General features: G+C 39.1%; 1 protein-coding gene across 22 annotated transcripts in view; it reads right to left on the reverse strand.

The window, feature by feature from the left end:
* Window positions 1-6,948: 6,948 nt before the first annotated feature.
* Window positions 6,949-18,518, reverse strand: part of PPIP5K2 (diphosphoinositol pentakisphosphate kinase 2) — a 61,518-nt gene continuing 49,948 nt past the window's right edge. For 4 of the 22 annotated variants that reach the window (XM_081880323.1, XM_081880331.1, XM_081880325.1 and 1 more), the window contains 6 exons: window positions 17,052-17,171; window positions 16,185-16,247; window positions 14,137-14,196; window positions 12,069-12,218; window positions 10,142-10,261; window positions 6,949-9,621 (listed from right to left, as the gene is read on the reverse strand). In XM_081880323.1, the coding sequence (XP_081736449.1) occupies window positions 9,593-9,621; window positions 10,142-10,261; window positions 12,069-12,218; window positions 14,137-14,196; window positions 16,185-16,247; window positions 17,052-17,171 (542 nt within the window). In that variant the 3' untranslated portion in view covers window positions 6,949-9,592. The remainder of the gene's footprint in view (window positions 9,622-10,141; window positions 10,262-12,068; window positions 12,219-14,136; window positions 14,197-16,184; window positions 16,248-17,051; window positions 17,172-18,518) is intronic. The other 18 variants (XM_081880328.1, XM_081880339.1, XM_081880337.1 and 15 more) reach the window with 10 other exon arrangements.

Raw genomic sequence — 18,518 nt, forward strand, 5'->3', positions numbered from 1 at the left:
TCTAACTGCAGATTCGGGATGAAAGGGCTCCACCTTTAAATTACTTCCTTTGGACCCCAAGGACGCAGAGAAAAAGGCTGCCCCAAATCTTCAGTCATTCGAAAACGAGGAAGTTAAACAACAACAACAACAACAACAACAACAACAACACCGGGGAGTTCCTTTCATGCGGTAAATGAGTCTTGCAAAACTACAAAGAACACACCTGTTTTCATCTTCTTTTTCAAAGTGCTAAAACAAGCTTTCTTGGGTTTGCTGAAAACCTTTTCGGCACTTCCTTCTCAAATTCCTCCTTTTTCCAATGCAGTTTTCTTGTGCATATTCAGGAAGCATAGCCCATTCCTACTTTTAAATATATATTTTTTTATTTACTTGATGGTTGGGGGGCTCTGGCTAGCCTCTGTACCTTAAAAGTCTAGCAGGTTGGCAGCATGAGCCTGGCCATGCTTTCCCCGAAGTAAACCACACTATTTCCGTGGTGCACAGACTCTCAGTGCAAGCATTGAGAATTGCAGCCTTATTGCAGTGTAACTTTTTCCTTTAGCCTGCGAAAAGTTAGGTAACAGTAAAGCCTCAAGGTGCCAGAAAGATTCCCATCAGGTTCTTTTTTTTATGTACCTTGGCTAACTGCTATGCAGGGGCATTGCTAAGTACTTAATCAGGATTGGGAGCGGGGGTGATAATTTAGAGATGTGAATGCACATATGCAGCAGGGCCAGCACGTCCGTGAGGCAGACTGAGGCAGCCACCTCAGGCGGCAGAATCCCACAGGGCTCTTGCCCCCATGGGTGCCCCACTCGTCCCTATCGCAAGACAAGTGTTGGCTTCCGGTGAGATGTTGTAGAAGTCTAAGGTGATCTTGCAGGAAACGGCAGCTGTGCAACCCTGGTAAGTGAGGCTTCAGGACAGGGCGGCAGTGGCAGTTCCCATTTTGCCTCGGGCAGCAAAACAAGATGAGCCACCCCTGATGTGTACGGATGCCTCTGGTACATTCAGATGTGAGGTGGCTGCAGGCTCACAAGCGCTGTACAATACAATAGACCCGGGGGCTCTATATGCTAAATTTATTGGGGTGGGAACAATACAGGAAGCTTTATCAGACCATTGATTCATTTAGATCAGGGGCCAGCAAACTTTTTCAGCAGGAGGCCGGTCTACTATCCCTCAGTCCTTGTGGAGATCTGGACTATATTTTGAAGGGGGGGGGAGAACAAATTCCTATGCTCCACAAATAACCCAGAGATGCATTTTAAATAAAAGGACACATTCTACTCATGTAAAAACACACTGATTCCCGGACCATCCGCGGGCCGGATTTAGAAGGCGATTGGACAGGATTCGGCCCCCGGGCCTTAGTTTGCTTACCTATGGTCTAGATCAACATTTTTTACACAGACTGGCAGATGCTCTCCATGAGTCAGTACTACCTTAAAATGCAGGTGACGGAACCTGAGATCTTCTACATTCAAAGCAGATGTTATGGCCTTTACCACAAGGAGATCCAGGGGGCTGTTGCAACATAGCTGGGCCTTGGGTTACCCCCCCCCCCCCGCCAACAACTCTCTTGCTGATATGGCTGAACTCCGCAGGACGTTGTCTTCACAAAATAAAAGGGCATTCTGCCTCAAACATCTGGAATTAAGGGAGCGGCTTTCAGAGGAGATGCACAGCTTTATTTATTACATCTGCAAACCACCTTTCTTTGAAGGACCTCAAGCCAATATGCAGGACTCCTCATTTTCATTCTCACAACAAACTTGTGAGGTCAGCTAGGCTGATAAGCAAAGACTGGTTCAAAGTCAGCCAGTGAGATTCAAGGGTGAGTGTGGACTCGAGTCGTGCTTCAGCACCCTTCAAGATACTAGTCATTCAACTTAAGACGGTTATGATATGGCAGTACCTCCTTTCCTATTAGTTCTCCACTTTTGCTTTTGCAAGGGGCTCTTATGACACTGTCAGCAGGTGGTATCAGACAGGCCCTTCCAACTCACTTTTTTTCAGCCACACTCAATTACATATCTGCATATTTGGTGGCAGTGGTGTGTGTGTGTGTGTGTGTGTGTGTGTGCGCGCGCGCGCGCGTGCACTATTGCAGCCTATAGACAAAATTAAGGAGGTTTCCCCTCTTTCCTTTAAATTTAATTTTATTTTTTTAAAACAACAGGAAAACACATTGCAATATCCAGTTTGCTAATAGCCATTTGCTATTCCATGTGTGCTTAGTCAAGATTTATGCCTACCATCGCCTTTTTAAAGAGACGACTTATGCACCACAGTTACCTCTTTAAGAATTATGATGTGTTCAGGTACTTTGTGCATTAGCATGCTAAGTCTAATTCACTCCTTAGCCCTGGCCTGATTTGAAGAAAAACAGGTCATGCTAAACTAAGAATAAGGATTAACATTAGGGAACTATGTTACCGTTTACACTATCATCACGCCTATGGCAACTCTTGGCAATGAACAAGGACCTGCACATTTTAAAATATTGCTTTTCATTGCTGGGGTATTGAAAACTGGCAGCTATGAACCTTATAGAACTTAGTATAAATTATAGGAATTTAGAAATACTTGCAATGTTATATTGCAACCTTGTTTATCTAAAGAATCCTTAGCAAATTCATTCTGCTTTATTTTAAAAATTAGCTGATAGCAGAAAACAATTTCTAGAGGAGCAGCAGTTCTTGTTTGCCACAGCAAAAACACTATTGTGGCATCTTAAAGACTTAACAAATTTATTATGGGGTTGGTTTTCGTGGACCAGACTTGTTCAACAGTTGCTTCAAGTGCAATCCTAAATTGGCAAGCACACACATGCACACACGCTCTCATACTGAGAAATAATCTACCATAGGGCTAATCTAGAAGAAAAAAAATAACAGAACACCACTTCTTATTGCCTATCACTCCTAGGTGAAACCACTCAAACGTGTCATTAATGATCTACAGCCCACACTGTACAATGCTGCTTACCTGTCATGTGCCCTGGGGGGGTTGTTCTTTCTAGCAGAAAAGGCCCCCAACCTAGAATAGCTACTCTACAGCATTAATGGGTCACATAGCAGGAAGACAGGGAGCAGGCCTTGCAACAAATCCAGATACAAACTTTGTTCCCATATCTACTCAGATGAAAGTCCAGTGTATATAACAGTTGTATTAGCAGGCGGAGAGTTAACATGCTAGGGGATACTGAACCAGGTGAATTTTTGCTTGTTACACATCTTACACAAAAGCCCCTGGATTTAATAATGCTATCAGTCAGGATAACATGTTTTGCTGTTTACAATTGGGCAGTAATTTCCATCCCCCCCCCCGATGTAGCACCGTCCTGAATTAGCAGACAAAGCTGTATTTAGATATTAATATGTCCTGTGTAGGGTTAATTATCTAACCCACCCACCCCCCTTTTATGAGTCTTAGTGTTCTCTACTTGAAATGTGACTTTGGAGATACAAATGTGATGTAGTTTTATTTAGTAAATATTTCCATATGCAACACTCACCAGTGGGCGTCAGACCCTACTTTTCCTCCTGTTTTCATGCATGAAGTGTTCAGCTGTATAGCAGTCAGAAGTTCAACATGCTGGACATTGTACCTGCTGAATTTTTGCTTGTCACGTTGGTAATTCAGAGACTAAAAACATAAGTGACCTGCCTGTACACCTGACCAACTTTTTTTTAAAACAGTGATATAGCATTGGGGTGATTGCTGCCTTTCCCAAGTGGCAGAATGGCCAGTCTGAAACCAACTCCTACCTTGTGGTAAAGGTAGAAAGTGTAACATAAAGAGTATTTTGGCCTCTGCAATATTGAAGAAGCATGACGACTACATTCCAGGGTTCAAAGGCTTCTCCAGTTACCCATTTATTCCATTTGCCACTGAATGCATGAAAGTTTGTTTTCTAATATAAAAGAAATAGTGCTGAATGTGTGGGGCGTTATATGTTCATTATGAGCAGTGAATTAAATAGGCATGGTTTTGATATGTGGATTCTGTCAAATGGAAGATGAAGATTTAGATTTTTGTTTAACAATTACAGCTCTACCTGTGCAAATCTGAGCAAGACAAGAGAACAAACAGCATGAAACAGCTTACTTTAAAAAAATTGTTTGGCAGAAACCTAAAAAAAGATAGTGAGCTCATTTTACCCTAGCATAGAAACTAATCAAAATCAGTGTGCACACTTTAAAGATCCATTGCCACAAAGGAAATAGGACAACACAAACACTATTATGCAATGCAGGGAGAATATTAGAAAAGCTGTAAAACATATCTAAACCAGTATGTATCCATCTACCATATAATACATATTGGTAATAACAATGAATGAAACCGCTGTGGGGACTGAACAACTTTGCCACTGGATATTGAGGCACAGTTTTCCAAGAAAGTTTTCACCTTTATTTTAACTAGCAATCTGCATTTTCCTTACCACCATATAATACAAACAATGCAAGTGAAGCATGGTGTAAAGTTGGCATAAAGCATTAACGGTTGTTGCAGTAATGAATGGTTGCTGTATGAAATGGTAGTAAATTAAAATGTACATCTTTCTCTGAGAAAAGTTCCACTTGGTCTGTACCATCTCACTGCTATTAGGAGCTACACAGTGGGGAGAAAAAAACACACCATATGCTACTTGATTTCAATCAGCTGGTTAAGAAATTCAAATACTGAATTATTTTGACTAAAATATGCTACCAGAAATGTCATGCGCATGCATACACACACACACACATACATAAATGTCTTAGACTTTTGTATTTCAAAATAGCCAGAGAACAATTTAGAGATATATGCAAGGCATAAAACATCTGGCAATAGAATAAAAAAGAGAAAGAGAAAAGGAAAAAGAGAGATCTTCAAACATATGCACTGAAGGCCTTAGCTTTCTCCAAATAATTTAGATGGAAAGTTTCCCAAAACTAAAAAGGCAGGAAAAACATGAACATGTTTTAGTGGGTGTGAAAGCAAGGAGGGAATGGGAGATGAGTGAGAAAAGGCTTCTTCCAGCACTTTGGGTCACTAGAATTTTAAGCCTATAAGAAAAACATCTCAAAACTCACAGAACGAAAAAGTACAGGAGGTCGGTCAGAATCTGTCAACAAGAAGTGGTTCAGAATCATTAGAAGCATAGCCTGTATCACACGAAACATCTTTTCCAACATGAGGGTTTTTTTGGGGGGGGGGTGACCTCTTGTTATTTGTGCATGAGGAAACCACTTTGGTTAGATTGTTAACATTATATCTGAACAAGGCAAAACAGACACGTACATTAACTTCACATACATGCATTGACACATACACTTTACCTGTACTGATGTTAGTGGAAAAAGTAATGTATTCTACATATCCCTTAGTAACCATATCAAGGGCTATATTGCCTTTGTGGAGTACTGCTCAAATGCTACACCATACTGACCATTTTTTTGAGTAAATGCTTTTTTTTGCGGGGGGGGGGGGACATCTGGGTTCCTACTATCAGTATAACAGCTACAGATGAAATATAACCAGACATGTAAATTGCAGGTTTGCTTACCTATCACTACTTTTCTTTGTTAGTGTGCTTTTGCAGTTACACCCATGTGTGTAAATGAATGCAGTACAATTAAAATATATACATATAACAATCACCTTTTTTTTGCAGCAGTGGTTTGCCAATTGATTGCAAGCTTTAAGTACATTTTATGGGCCCTTTCTTACAAGAAATAATAAAGAAAAAAGAGTAAATCAGCATTGATCTTAGAATTAGTATTTTGGACACAAAACCACATCAGTGGAACTTGCAAAAAGTCCTTGCTAGTAATAAAGGTAAAGGGGCCCCTGACAATTAGGTCTAGTCGCGGATGACTCTGGGGTTGCAGCGCTCATCTCGCTTTACTGGCCAACGGAGCTGGCGTACAGCTTCCTGGTCATGTGGCCAGCATGACTAAGCCGCTTCTGGTGAACCAGAGCAGTGCACGGAAACACTGTATACCTTCCCGCTGGAGCGGTACCTATTTATCTACTTGCACTTTGATGTGCTTTCGAACTGCTAGGTTGGCAAGAGCTGGGACCAAGCAATGGGAGCTCACCCCGTCGCGGGGATTTGAACCGGCAACCTTCTGATCGGCAAGCCCTAGGCTCTGTGGTTTGACCCACAGTGCCACCTGCATCCCTACCTGATGAATTTTTCTTCAGCAGGGTGTTCCATAAACAAGGGGCCACCACTAAGAAGGTCATTTCTCAGCATCTGGCAGGGGCAATCAGAAGAGGGCTTCCCTCAAGGATCTCAAAGCATGGCCAGGAACATACAAGAAGAAGTGATCCTTCAAATACTGAGGCCCCAAGCCATGAAGGACTTTAAATGCCAAAGTCAGTACTTTGAATTGGGCTAGGAAATGTACTGGAAGCTAGAGAAGGTGATAAGAGTACTGGCATAATATGCTTGCATCAACATTCCCAGTCAGTAGACTTTGCTGCCATATTCAGTACATTTTCAAAGCTCAGTGCGCAACACGTTATTGGGTGAAACTCAGTACTGTACAAGTGGAGTTCTTCTTCCTCACCTCCCTCCTGTAGTCTTCATGCCTCCCTTTGAATCTCCCAAGTTTTCCAAATCTCTGAAATAGATTTTTTGGGGTTACAGAGTAGGGTTGGGGTAAAGCGGGGGTGTGGAGAAGAAAATGAAGTCAAAGTGCATGTGGAAATCCATTCTGCTTACACATGGACACCATTGGATACAACCAATCATAGCAATCTAACAGGTGGTTACTGGGGCACAGAACACAAGGACATTTCCAACTCACCTTTCTCATGCAAAATATTAATGTGTCAGGCCTAAGTGTTTTCCAATATAAAGTGGTGCATGTCTACCACAATTTATTTTAAACACTTGTAGTTTATTAGAACAGAAAAGTAAAGTGAGAGTTAAGAATTTATTATAGAATACACAGAACAGACACTATCTGTTGCTATTGACTCTTTTATTTATGAGCAGATCAAAAATATGCCAAAGCTTTGGTTGTCTGGAATGATATGCACACTTAAATTATAACATTTTCTTATAGAAAAACAGTAAACATAACTTATACATTCAGAGGTGAGCAAGACAAACATTGTCCATATTATAAACTTACATTATAGATAATGAAATGTTTGCAATGAGTAGTTACGAATCTATTATATATTTGGTATCTTAAACCATACTTAAGAATTTATCATATGACCTCATATGAAATATGCACGGCAATGCAATGGCAAGTATAATTAGCAAATCCACTTTCATGGACAATTGCCAGGATGAGAATCAAAGCCTTTTTAAAAAACACAGAAAACAACAACAATTATATTTGAAGGTAGGTCTCCTGGTAGTTAACAGGAAAATATTGCTGTTGATGAGAATCACATTAATATTAATCCCTGGGTTGGACTCAGAATAATTAACACTTAGAGTACACTCACTGAGAGATATAGGACAAGTTAGTTAAGCCTCATTGATTTCAGTGGGTCCAAACTTACTAAGCCTGGACCCAATCCATTATATTTTATAATGAAAATAAAATGCATTCAATTAATCATGTCACAAAGGAAATCTTAGGACAATTGACAAACCTGAATATGTTTTGAAAGAACACCAAGATTTCTCAAGATTTTCATAGCACTAATAAAATCTTCAGCTGTCTTTAACTAACAGCAGAGATGAGAAGGACAATGATGGGAACATTAGTTGTATTGGTTTATGTTCAAGTGTTCAGTGCTGAAACAGTAATTATGTAGATTTGGTAATGCTACAATTTCTTTTAATTTCAAAACTTGACAATATAATCTGCACATATAGAAAGTTCCCAGCATGGAATATTAACAGACCAGCTGTTTCTGCTTTGATGAAGCCCTGTTATCCACACGTGAACTATGCTTTAAGCAGTATTCTGCAGAAATCTCTTGAAGAAAGTCATCTTTGCAACAAAATAGAAGAGCATTTAGGAAAAGTGTAAACAGGAAATTACTTTTAGGAGAGGAGCTCATAAAGCACAGACACTAACAACCAAAGTACATTTGAATGTCAAGGGTCTGGTGTAAACATGCAAAGAACAAGGAAATTAAAGGGCATGTCATCTGCACCCAGCATACCTATACCCAAACAAAAATTGCTCTTTTTGGAAATGTATTTTAAAAAGAGATGCTCCCAGGTAAAGACTGTGTGTGCCAGGTGTCAGTTTAGGCAACATACTAGTAATTAGCTCTTAATTCGCAAATACAATACAATAGAGACCTTTAATCACCTAAGCAGTACCAGAATTGTTAACCTGTACCTCCATATGGCTGAAAGCAACAGGAAGGCAGAGATATTTGCAGAAGCCACATTTAAGCTGGGGGAGGGATCAAAAAAACAATATTTTGCACTCAGGTGTAAGATTGAAATACTATCCCTGACTTTAGCCCATTTAAGCAGGACTACCATGGAGAGGAGTCAAGACCTATGTCTTTTCCCCCCTGCACAGCTGCTGATGAAGGAGAAAAGATGTGACACAGATCACCACTGACAGTGAGTTCCTTAAGTTTGGTAGTGGGCATATGCCAGGCCCTTCAGAATTGGAAGCAAAATATTTCCCTATAAAACAATGGTCTCTCGTGTTGCAGGTGTTTTTTGTTCTAATGTTTACTATTTCATCTGCCTTTAAGTTACTTGGAGCCTTGAGAAGTTCCAAAGAAGGTATAGCTGTTCAGCCACTTCAAATTGCAGTTTTCTGCTGTTTTTCAAAAACTGGAGCCAGGCTCCAATAAAAACTCTCTGTGAAATGAGTTTAAGCTGTTTCTTCCTCATAAAATAACACAGCTTTCTTTCTTACAATGAACCTTTCTAATATTACAATTATTATATTAGCACTTAAGTGGCTCAAAGTAATCTGACCTTTTATTTTTCAGGTAATGGTGTGTGTACCTTCAAAGTATGAGGGCTTAAGTGCTTTTCATTTATCATCCAGCTCCATTATGCATTTCTACCAGAGGGGAAAGAACCAACCACTGAGATGCTGTCAAAGATTGACATTCATAAAAGCATCTGTTAAGCAGAGTCCTATTAATGTGCTTTGGTGATGAATAAGTTTTCATGTCCGGGCTTTAAGGTCTACTGTAGGGCAAAAAGGAAATGGTGGCTTTTTCTACCCCTCTCCTATCTCCCTATTAGCTGCTACTTTATAATGCAAATCAGTATGTTAGGCTGTTTTGGTTTGTGCGTTAATTTAGGACAACAAAGATGGTAAATGTCATGTGCAGTTTCTCTGCTAAAAGATAACCATTTCCTTAAAACAATGGTGTAAACATCTTTGCTTTTCATACTTTAGAAACAAAGAAATCACCTTTCCTGAATATATACTATATATGCACTTCAGTAATTATTTTATATACAGGGAAAGACATACTTACACAGAGAGAAATGAATAGCCTTTTAAAGCTAACTTATTTGTCTACAAAGAAATATACACTGCTAAAGATGGCATTGGCAGCACCTTCCAGTTTTCCTTGAACTGCTTCATTTCTTCTGAGACAGTTTAACCACCAGTGCTAAACAAGTATTGTTTTAACTCTTTTTTTGGCATTTTATGATGTATCAAACAGGAGGCGAAAAAACACTGGTACCTGCACACAAGCAAAACAGGATCATGTTTCTTATGGTGAATAATAATAATAAACACATGATCAAGACAAACAAGCATTTTAGTGTCTGTTAGCTTTCAGGAGGAGAAACTTAAAACACAGAAACCAATACAACTTTGGCTATGTCATGCCCAATATTACGATATCTCTGAAACTTGACAAAAATAAAATTAGAAGGATGGGAGCCAGGGGCAGCCTTTCCCTGGTTACTGTCTGAGGTGAATGGGAAGCTGCTGCCTCCCCTCTGCCGAAGCCTCACTTACTGAAATCATGTGGTTGCAGGTTCCAGTGAGATCTTGTGAGAGATCCATGAGATCTCGCTGGAGCCTCAAAACCACTTATTGTCTAATGCATCATAATGAGACAGAAAAATAAGACCAATCCACACCAAAATGCTCTCAAATTTCTTAAAGTATAAAGCAAAATGATTCTGAACAATCTCAGACGGTTCTTGTTAATAATTAAGATGGATGTGAAAAGGTTTTTTTCAAGTATTACTTACTTGACATAGTCGAGGAACATTCTCGCCGACTCAAAGGGTCTTCTTGTGGCGTTGGTTGGATTTTTGCAGGGGTGTATGTATTTAAAGAGTTTTTTCTTGCATCCAGAAATGATGGCGAAGCTAAAAGGGTTAATAAAATTTACAAAGATATTTTATCTTATTCTTTCTCAAGTAACTTGATGTTGTCAATGCCGAAGAAGCAAAGATTATATAAAGTATCAACAAAGGCTGTATTATTCTTTGAACAATTGCCTCTGAAAAGTGTGTACATTGTTTTTATGTGAATAGTACAGTGAACATATTATGCTCCAATATTTCTCTTCATCAACATGGATCTATAGGTTTCTGTCAAGGTCATGTTTAAACTATTAAACAGTCATCTTTTTTACTTCCAAGAAACCTATTTAGACGAACCTGAAAGCTGTTTACTAACTGAAGTTGGCATGCATGCACAGAAAATAGGTATCTGGCCAAATATGTATTTTGATATTTTTCTTATGTACTTCTTCTTTGTGTATGGCTTGCAGACTACTAAATTTAGCTATTGAAGAGTAGGATAATAAACTAGAGTAAGAGGGTCTTATACTGCCTGAATAAATAACTTTTTCCTCAGAGCATATTATCTCTGAGTACTAGGTAAAGATACCTAACTCAGCTTCTACTCACTTTTTTGACTTAGTGCACCAAGATTTGCTAATTTAAAAACTGTTATGCTTCTCTTTACTGCTGTTTTCTACCACAAGGAACTTGAGAATTTTGCTTAAAGTTAGAGGCAGGTCTGGAGAATTTTAAATTTACAAAATCAGACATTTTGTGTTCCTTCATCCTAGCAGGTGTAACTTGAAACCCGCATTGCACCTTGGAATGTGAAATATATTAAGTCTGTTACCTCTTCCCATGCTCCATCTTGAGACCAAGCACAATGCAGGCTTCATGGTTTCAACACTAGGCCCATTTTTTGATCCCCTCACTTCTCGCTCTGCTTAAAACCTAGCCTGACAAAGAATTCTGGACAGCTCAAAAGCTTTCTCACTATTTTGTACGAGTTTGGATGCCCTAATAAAGGTATTGCCCTACTATGGAATTTGGGAATTTATCATTTACAGTTAGTTACAAAAATATCAAGAAATCTGCATGGCAGTGTTCCAGCGGAAAGAGAATAATGTGCTATAGGCATCATAGTGTTCAGGGTCCAATAAGCTACTTCAAGTATACAGAGAGGTACAGTGGTACCTCGGGTTAAGTACTTAATTCGTTCCGGAGGTCCGTACTTAATCTGAAACTGTTCTTAACCTGAAGCACCACTTTAGCTAATGGGGCCTCCCGCTGCCGCCGCGCCGCCAGAGCCCAATTTCTGTTCTTATCCTGAAGCAAAGTTCTTAACCTGAAGCACTATTTCTGGGTTAGCAGAGTCTGTAACCTGAAGCGTATGTAACCCGAGGTACCACTGTATGTGCCAAGCAGGATCTTCATTTCCCCCACCTCAGCAACTCTATCTGAAGTTGTCTAAGTTTTTGAAACAAAGTTTCTAGCTTAGCTATGGGACATATGTGTGGAGTGGAGGGGTAGAATGGAAGCCCCACTTCTTTGGAGCTTAGCAGTTTTTAATTGCACAAATAAGTGTTGTCATTATACAGAAATTTTGCACAGCATACATGCAGGGTATGTGTTACAGTCATATTGTGTGACTAATTTGAGTAAAATTGCATTCTCTTACACTTCCAAGGACAGCCAAGAAGACAGCTGCAGTGTGGGTGGTGTGGTTATATGCCAATTCATGGGGAAAATGAGGAAATACTTATTTGATTAAATCTGAAACAGTTTATCAGTCCCACACCAGGAAACACTAAATCCTAGTATTCAATGGATTGCCTATGGCCAGCAGCGTTTTGCAGTTTGCGAAATAAAAGACATAAAAGGTAATTACGCAGAGAAAATGTGGATGCGGCTTGAAATCTGTCGTACAAAGGAGAGGCAGCAATGGAAGCAAGAAATTCATCCACCTGCTTTAATGACAAGGAGTTATGGAGGGTTTCTAGAGGGCAGATTGAAGGCACCATGGAATACAATTCAAAGCCTGAAAAAGAAAACACAGACACACACACACCACATATTTCCAACATAAAAGGAAGCAACTGAGCAATTATAATGGCAAAGGTATGTTCTGCAGAAGTATGCTTAACAGGCCAGAATACAAAGAGACCCGTGCATGCCATGTGCACCAAAGCACTTCTGAACCCAGTGCAACTCTCCAGATTTCTGCTCCTTTTGCACTGCATCAGAAGCAGCTCCAGAATGATCGCTGGACTTTCTGAAGGGAGTTTTCTCAGGTAGACACATGGCACATGCAGGCCTGCAGTGAGAAAGATGGAACCAAAAAGCCTCAAACATGATTCTGGTTCCATCCAAACACATGCAATCATACAGTAACACTTCAGATACTGAAACAATATGGAGCTGGACTAAAGGGTGTCAGAATTTCTTATATATGAAGCTCATGGTTCTGCATATACATAATATAAAAACATTTTTATTTAAATAAGTCTAAGGCAGCAATTTAACCACCACTTACACAGATGTAGACCTACTTATCCATTGTACTCTCCAATAACTCTAATCTAGGTTTTCATTCAATTCATAAATTTCTATATAAAACAGACTTAAGAAATCAAGTAAAGGCTCAGCATGTCCCTATGTTACTTCCATAGGCATCAGAGCTGGCTCTTCAAGTCAAAACTCCTGGTCATCTAAGTCTGAAAGTACTGTTTTCTGAGAAGAAAGCAAGGACAACCCTCTTCCAGGATTATGACAAGTTTCCTTAATATTATTTACATCCAGCTTCATTACTTTTATAACAGTTACTGTCAAGCCACAAATAAATCTGAAATCCAGGGTTAGGCATCATAAGTAAAAACATAATCAACCATGCATACCTGAACTAATGTTAATTTAAAACTCCATATGCGTACATAAGCTTTAAAAAGCACTTGTGAACTGATTCAGACAGCTCCCCACAAAAAAATTGTCCGTATAAAGTTTCACTATTATAATTCCGAAAACAAAAACTGTAATTTTACTTAAGTTGCTAAATTTCTCTCAAGACCTTTTTTTTCAATGACATGGGTTTGCTAATGAAAAAGTATTCATGTTTTTAGTGCAAGGTACATTTAAATGTAATATGAAGTAAACTATAGTGAACTCCAAAACTAAAGAATTCAAATTCTTGTTATCTGAAATCACTTTTCTCTCCTTAAATTTCTAGAGAAGGAAACTTTGCAAATGAACATTTTGGTATCTTATTGAATTGTAGCAGTTAAGCCTCTATGTGTGCTTCAAGTTAATTGTGTTTAATGCATAATAATTCTTCTAAGAATACAACACTACGCATGCAGGCAAGCGCGAACCCTTTCTTTGCATTACAGTAAATTCCACGAGAACTGCAGCTTTCCCTGACTGGAGAAAATCCACAAATGTGTATGAGTATCTATGTAAGGAACAATTTCATGGGACTATGGCAGGCTATTTTCTTTAAGTGCTCATGTCTATTTTGGTGCTTATAATTACCTCATGTCCAATAAATATCCTTTGAAACAGTTAAATCTGAAGCTCAATAGTGTCATTTATATTTCTGCATACTTCTTTTAGCTTTATTTACCTAGGCAATAAAAACCAACTATTCACTTGTGCACACACCCATCTTTTAGCAGCTTCATTACTGGATTATCAAGCATTGGAGAAATACCCTGAGATATGTGCCGAGAGGCCATTTCCACTGGATTGAAATTGAAAATGGTAAAAACCTATTCATTTGTGTTCTTTTATTTTTAAAAAGACACCTACGTATTGGACAGTATGCCTTCAAATGTCTGATCTGCTAACGTGAGCTGACCTCTTAACATACCAGTTTTCATCAAAATGAAAGACAATGAAAGGGTTAGCGCAGCAACTTAGAAAGCCACCCTGCTGTCTTACATTCGAAAGCTATAAAGACATACCACTGGCGCCTAGAAATTCCTCAGAAGAAACCGACCAGCACCTAAAGAGGTCTGGATGTTCTGCACAGAGGCCCAGAAAATAAGTAAAGCACTGTCAGTAGATACTTGTTTCACCATGTATCTTGAACTCAAGATGAAAGGAAGGGGAAGACTGAAATGGTTTAGAAGTTGCATTGTTATCTTAAAGTTATGGAAGTCAAAGAAAAGAGGAGGCCCTCAATGAAAGGTTAAGAACAAACAGTATGCCACGCCTCATTTTCAAAGCAGCTGGAGTGATCCCAAGTTACCTGAGGAAGTACATTTCGGCTTCTGAGTAATACATATAACCATGCAGTAAATTGTGAAAGTTGTGAGGATACATATTAATCAGATCACAGCAATCTGTATCAACACAGCTGTGATAAAAATATACAAATTTTAAGCACATACTATTTGGATAAAATGTGCTCTGCCAGCTATTCATGATATATTTCCCCCCTTTATTTGTAAATTTTATTTTTTAGCTCTCATACCTCAACTTTCAGCTGTTTTGCATACTAAGTTGAGCATATCTCTCTTTAGATGACTTAATTTTAGAGTCTATGTGCACTTTTTTTTTCATTTTCACAACTAATTCCATGTGTAGGTATGAAATACTGTAGTAATATTAGTAAAGATTATTTGCTACTGAAGCAAACCTATCATTTTATTATGATGATTTGGGAATAGACACAAAACTACAGCTTCATGAAGACATTATATTACCTTACCACTGAACTCAGTTAATAAACAGCTTTGGAAACTTTTGAATAAGGATAAAGAAACTGAGAGCTACTGTTTGATCTATGGTGGAGGAGTGGCCAGCTGAATTTCTGTGATGAAAGGACCAATTCAGTGGCAAAGCTTTGCAAAATGTGTTATATGTTGAGGCAGGATGGGGGCGGCTTCCAACAAAATATTAAACTATAATAGTCTGTTAAACATTAAAAGCTTCCCTAAGCAGGGCTGCCTTCAGATGTCTTCTAAAAGTCTGGTAGTTGTTTTTCTCTTTGACATCTGGTGGGAGGGTGTTCCACAGGGCGGGTGCCACTACCGAGAAGGCCCTCTGCCTGGTCCCCTGTAACTTGGCTTTTCGCAGCGAGGGAATGGCCAGAAGGCCCTCGGCACTGGACCTCAGTGTCCGGGAAGAACGATGGGGATGGAGATACAGGTATACTGGACTGAGGCCGTTTAGACCTCAGGAGGAAAACATAGCAGCAAGTAACTCATTACAGAAAGCACTTAAGCTGTCTGTATGAAAGGAAGGTGAAGCAAATCATTTGGTTACTGACAGAAATGTAGGGAACTTTGTTTTCAGTTAACTTTTATTTTGTCTAATGTGATTTCAAGAAGATGATAGCAAGTTCCAGTTGTTATTTATAATGAAATCCTGAGTTCACAGAGAATAGGCTTAGCAGTGGTTGTTAGCTATGCTAGATAATCAGAATCTTCATGTTCAAAGGCTGAATACCTCTGAATCCCAGTCACTGGGGGACAAATAGAGGACAGACCACCACTTTCATGCCCAACTTAATGAGTTTCCCAGTGCCATCTGGTGGTTGCTGTTGGAAATAGTGGGCTAGAGAAAGTGGACCTTTTGGTTTGGTTTAGTAAGGCAGTTCTTACGCTGAGTTCCAAAAGTTCAGAACAGAGATATCCAACACAGCAGGATGCCAAAGAATATGAAGGGGAAAGGAATAGGAGCTGTTTAGGATCAGAAAGCTTTTAAACCATACACTATGTGTACTAATTGGTGTCATTAAGAAGACTGCGTAAAAATAGACATGGAATTCATTTAATTCCCCACCCCATCCCAAAAAGGATTTTGAATGTGTGAATTTTAAAAGACTAGATTATGGAATTAAAAAGGGGAAAGGGATTTAAATTATCAGAATTTCTAATAATTGACAATATGGCCATGTGATCAGCTGGAATCAGGGAGGATGATGGTGGACAGTACTATACACCCTAAAGTTTGGAAGGGATGAAGCAAGGGAATACTTTTTTTTTTAAATAAAAGCAAAACATACCATTGGTTGGGTGTCGAGCAAATGAGATAGAAAACCTTTTAACAGCAGAACCACGTGTGGTGTCTGAGAAAGAGAAAAACAGGTACCTGAAATTCAAAACAGCTACCAAAAGAGGGATAATTCAAGAAAGGACAGAAGAGGGGAAAACAATGAAGAGGAGGTTAGAACTGAGTGGCATGCAGAAGGGATTGGGAGAGGTGCAAAGGCCAAAACAGGTTTAAAAGCAGGTAAAACTTTGCTGGTTGTTACTACTAGAGGTTTAATGGAGTGTATGGAAGACAAATACGGGTGAGCTTGTGATTTTGGCATACAGACATACATGGTTAGAATTGAATATAATGGATGTGACAGTAGGAGAAAGCTGAATGTTTCTTACCCTCAAGAAAGTTAACAAACATTGTAAAATGGTGGAAATCTGGTGCTGACATATCTATTCTGCTTGTTACTCTGAAGCCCCAAGCCAAACACTTTCAGGTTAATTTTAAAAATAATTTAACAAACGTACCTCTTTTTAGGACTTTACAAATATTAATGAATCTCCTTTGATTTCTCTAGTTCTCAATAAATGGCTTTTTGTTCCATTTCAGGAAAAAAATACCAAATTAAATGGTTTTAAACATAGGTTGAACATAAACTTTTTTTAAGTTGGTTTGTTATGGAAGGGAAAAAGCCCTCCTTCCATCGGTGTGCCGTTAAACACAATTAATCTCTGAGAAATAAAGGGACACTACAAAGCTCTACAAATTAATATTAGTGATCGGTATTATAGGCTTCTACTCTGTAAACAGGCCTAGGACTTTCTTTCAAGGTTTAATATGTGCATATGAGTGGGTGGGTGTAAGTGCATGTGCGAAGGTGTGCACATACCATCTATGCAGCCAGAAGAAGTCAGCTTTTTACGATGAATACGAGCATAATCCTGTAGGTTAGGTGCACTTGAAGAACCCCCGAGCACCGAAGTGCTAAACAGGCTCGCACAGTGAGACCCTGATGGGAGTTAGAGAAAATACATACAGCAACCAGGTGTTCTTCTGTTCACATCGGGGATGCATGCAGCATGCAAGCATATCGCTCTTACCACACAAGAGGCTGCCTCTGGCATTGCCTTGAACAGGTTCACAATATGCTTATAAAGTCAGTGGTACTTTCAGGATGTAACTACCACAAATTACTGTGCTTCTATTTATCACAATCCCCTTACTAATTATATACAAAGAGAAGGCTGAACTCTAATGAAGGGAACTTCCTTTTGTTTCCTGTTGCTAGACTTGATAAAGAAAAAAAAAACACTGCCTGATAGGTCAATGTAAAATAAAAAGGGATGGTTGAGGAAGAAACACAAGATTGAATATTTGCAGTTTATAACTGAATCTGTTAAAATGAGCACTGAACTCTGCAAAACACAGAGATCAGCATGTTTTCATGTGGAAATTCCACTTAAATTCATGGGATGTGATCAAGTTTTCTTGCACACGTTCCACTTGTGGCTTGTGCAGACATATCCCATTAAATGTGTTGAGTTTCTCAATGTATTTTTAAAAGTTAATGGCTGATCTAAAAACAAACAAACCCTGGTGTACTGAGTTTTGCTGTCTGATATTAAAAACCTTGTTTATAAAGAATAATTCTCTACATATTACAAAATTGGTATCCTCTCATAATAATATTTTACTTTACATTTAAAAACCTAAGAAAAGGGCTACTTTGGGTGTAATGTATTTTGGACAATACCTTACCAATATAAAATTCATCTCAATGGCACTTGCTCAGGAGAGGTTTCTCCTATCCTTGCCCTTTGAAACCTGATCTATTTGCTTTCTAATCATGAACCACTGATTCAAAATTTCTGTTATTACCACTGACAACCAAACGGTGAGGAAAGCATTAGCAGCACATCTGATGAAACATATCAATATAAATGTCTAATCTGTGGAGAAGCTTTGGAACTTAAGAAATACCTGCATTTAGATCAGTTTTCATCAACATGTACTGTATTGGCATGAATATAAGTCTCACTTTTTGCCCAAATTCTGACTGTGAGAAGTTAAAGTGTGGCTCATATTCGCGACCTTATGATATGCAGGCAGGAGTGTGGCAAAGCCGCGTCCGTCCTATGCATAGTCCCTCATCCTCTCCCGCAAGGCCGGGAAGGGAGAGAGCGAGGAAGGGGAAAGGTGGCTAGCAACGGAGCAGCAAGGAATGGAGCGGCTTATATTCAGATTTTTTTTCCTCTTTTCCCTCTCCAATTTTAAAGGTGTGGCTTATATTTGGGTGCAGCTTATATTCGGGCCAACACGGTATATTTATGTGGAATATCACAGAGAACAAGATTGT

The sequence above is a fragment of the Podarcis erhardii genome, assembly GCF_964252035.2.
Source record: "Podarcis erhardii genome assembly, chromosome: 11".
Classification (NCBI taxonomy): domain Eukaryota; kingdom Metazoa; phylum Chordata; class Lepidosauria; order Squamata; family Lacertidae; genus Podarcis; species Podarcis erhardii.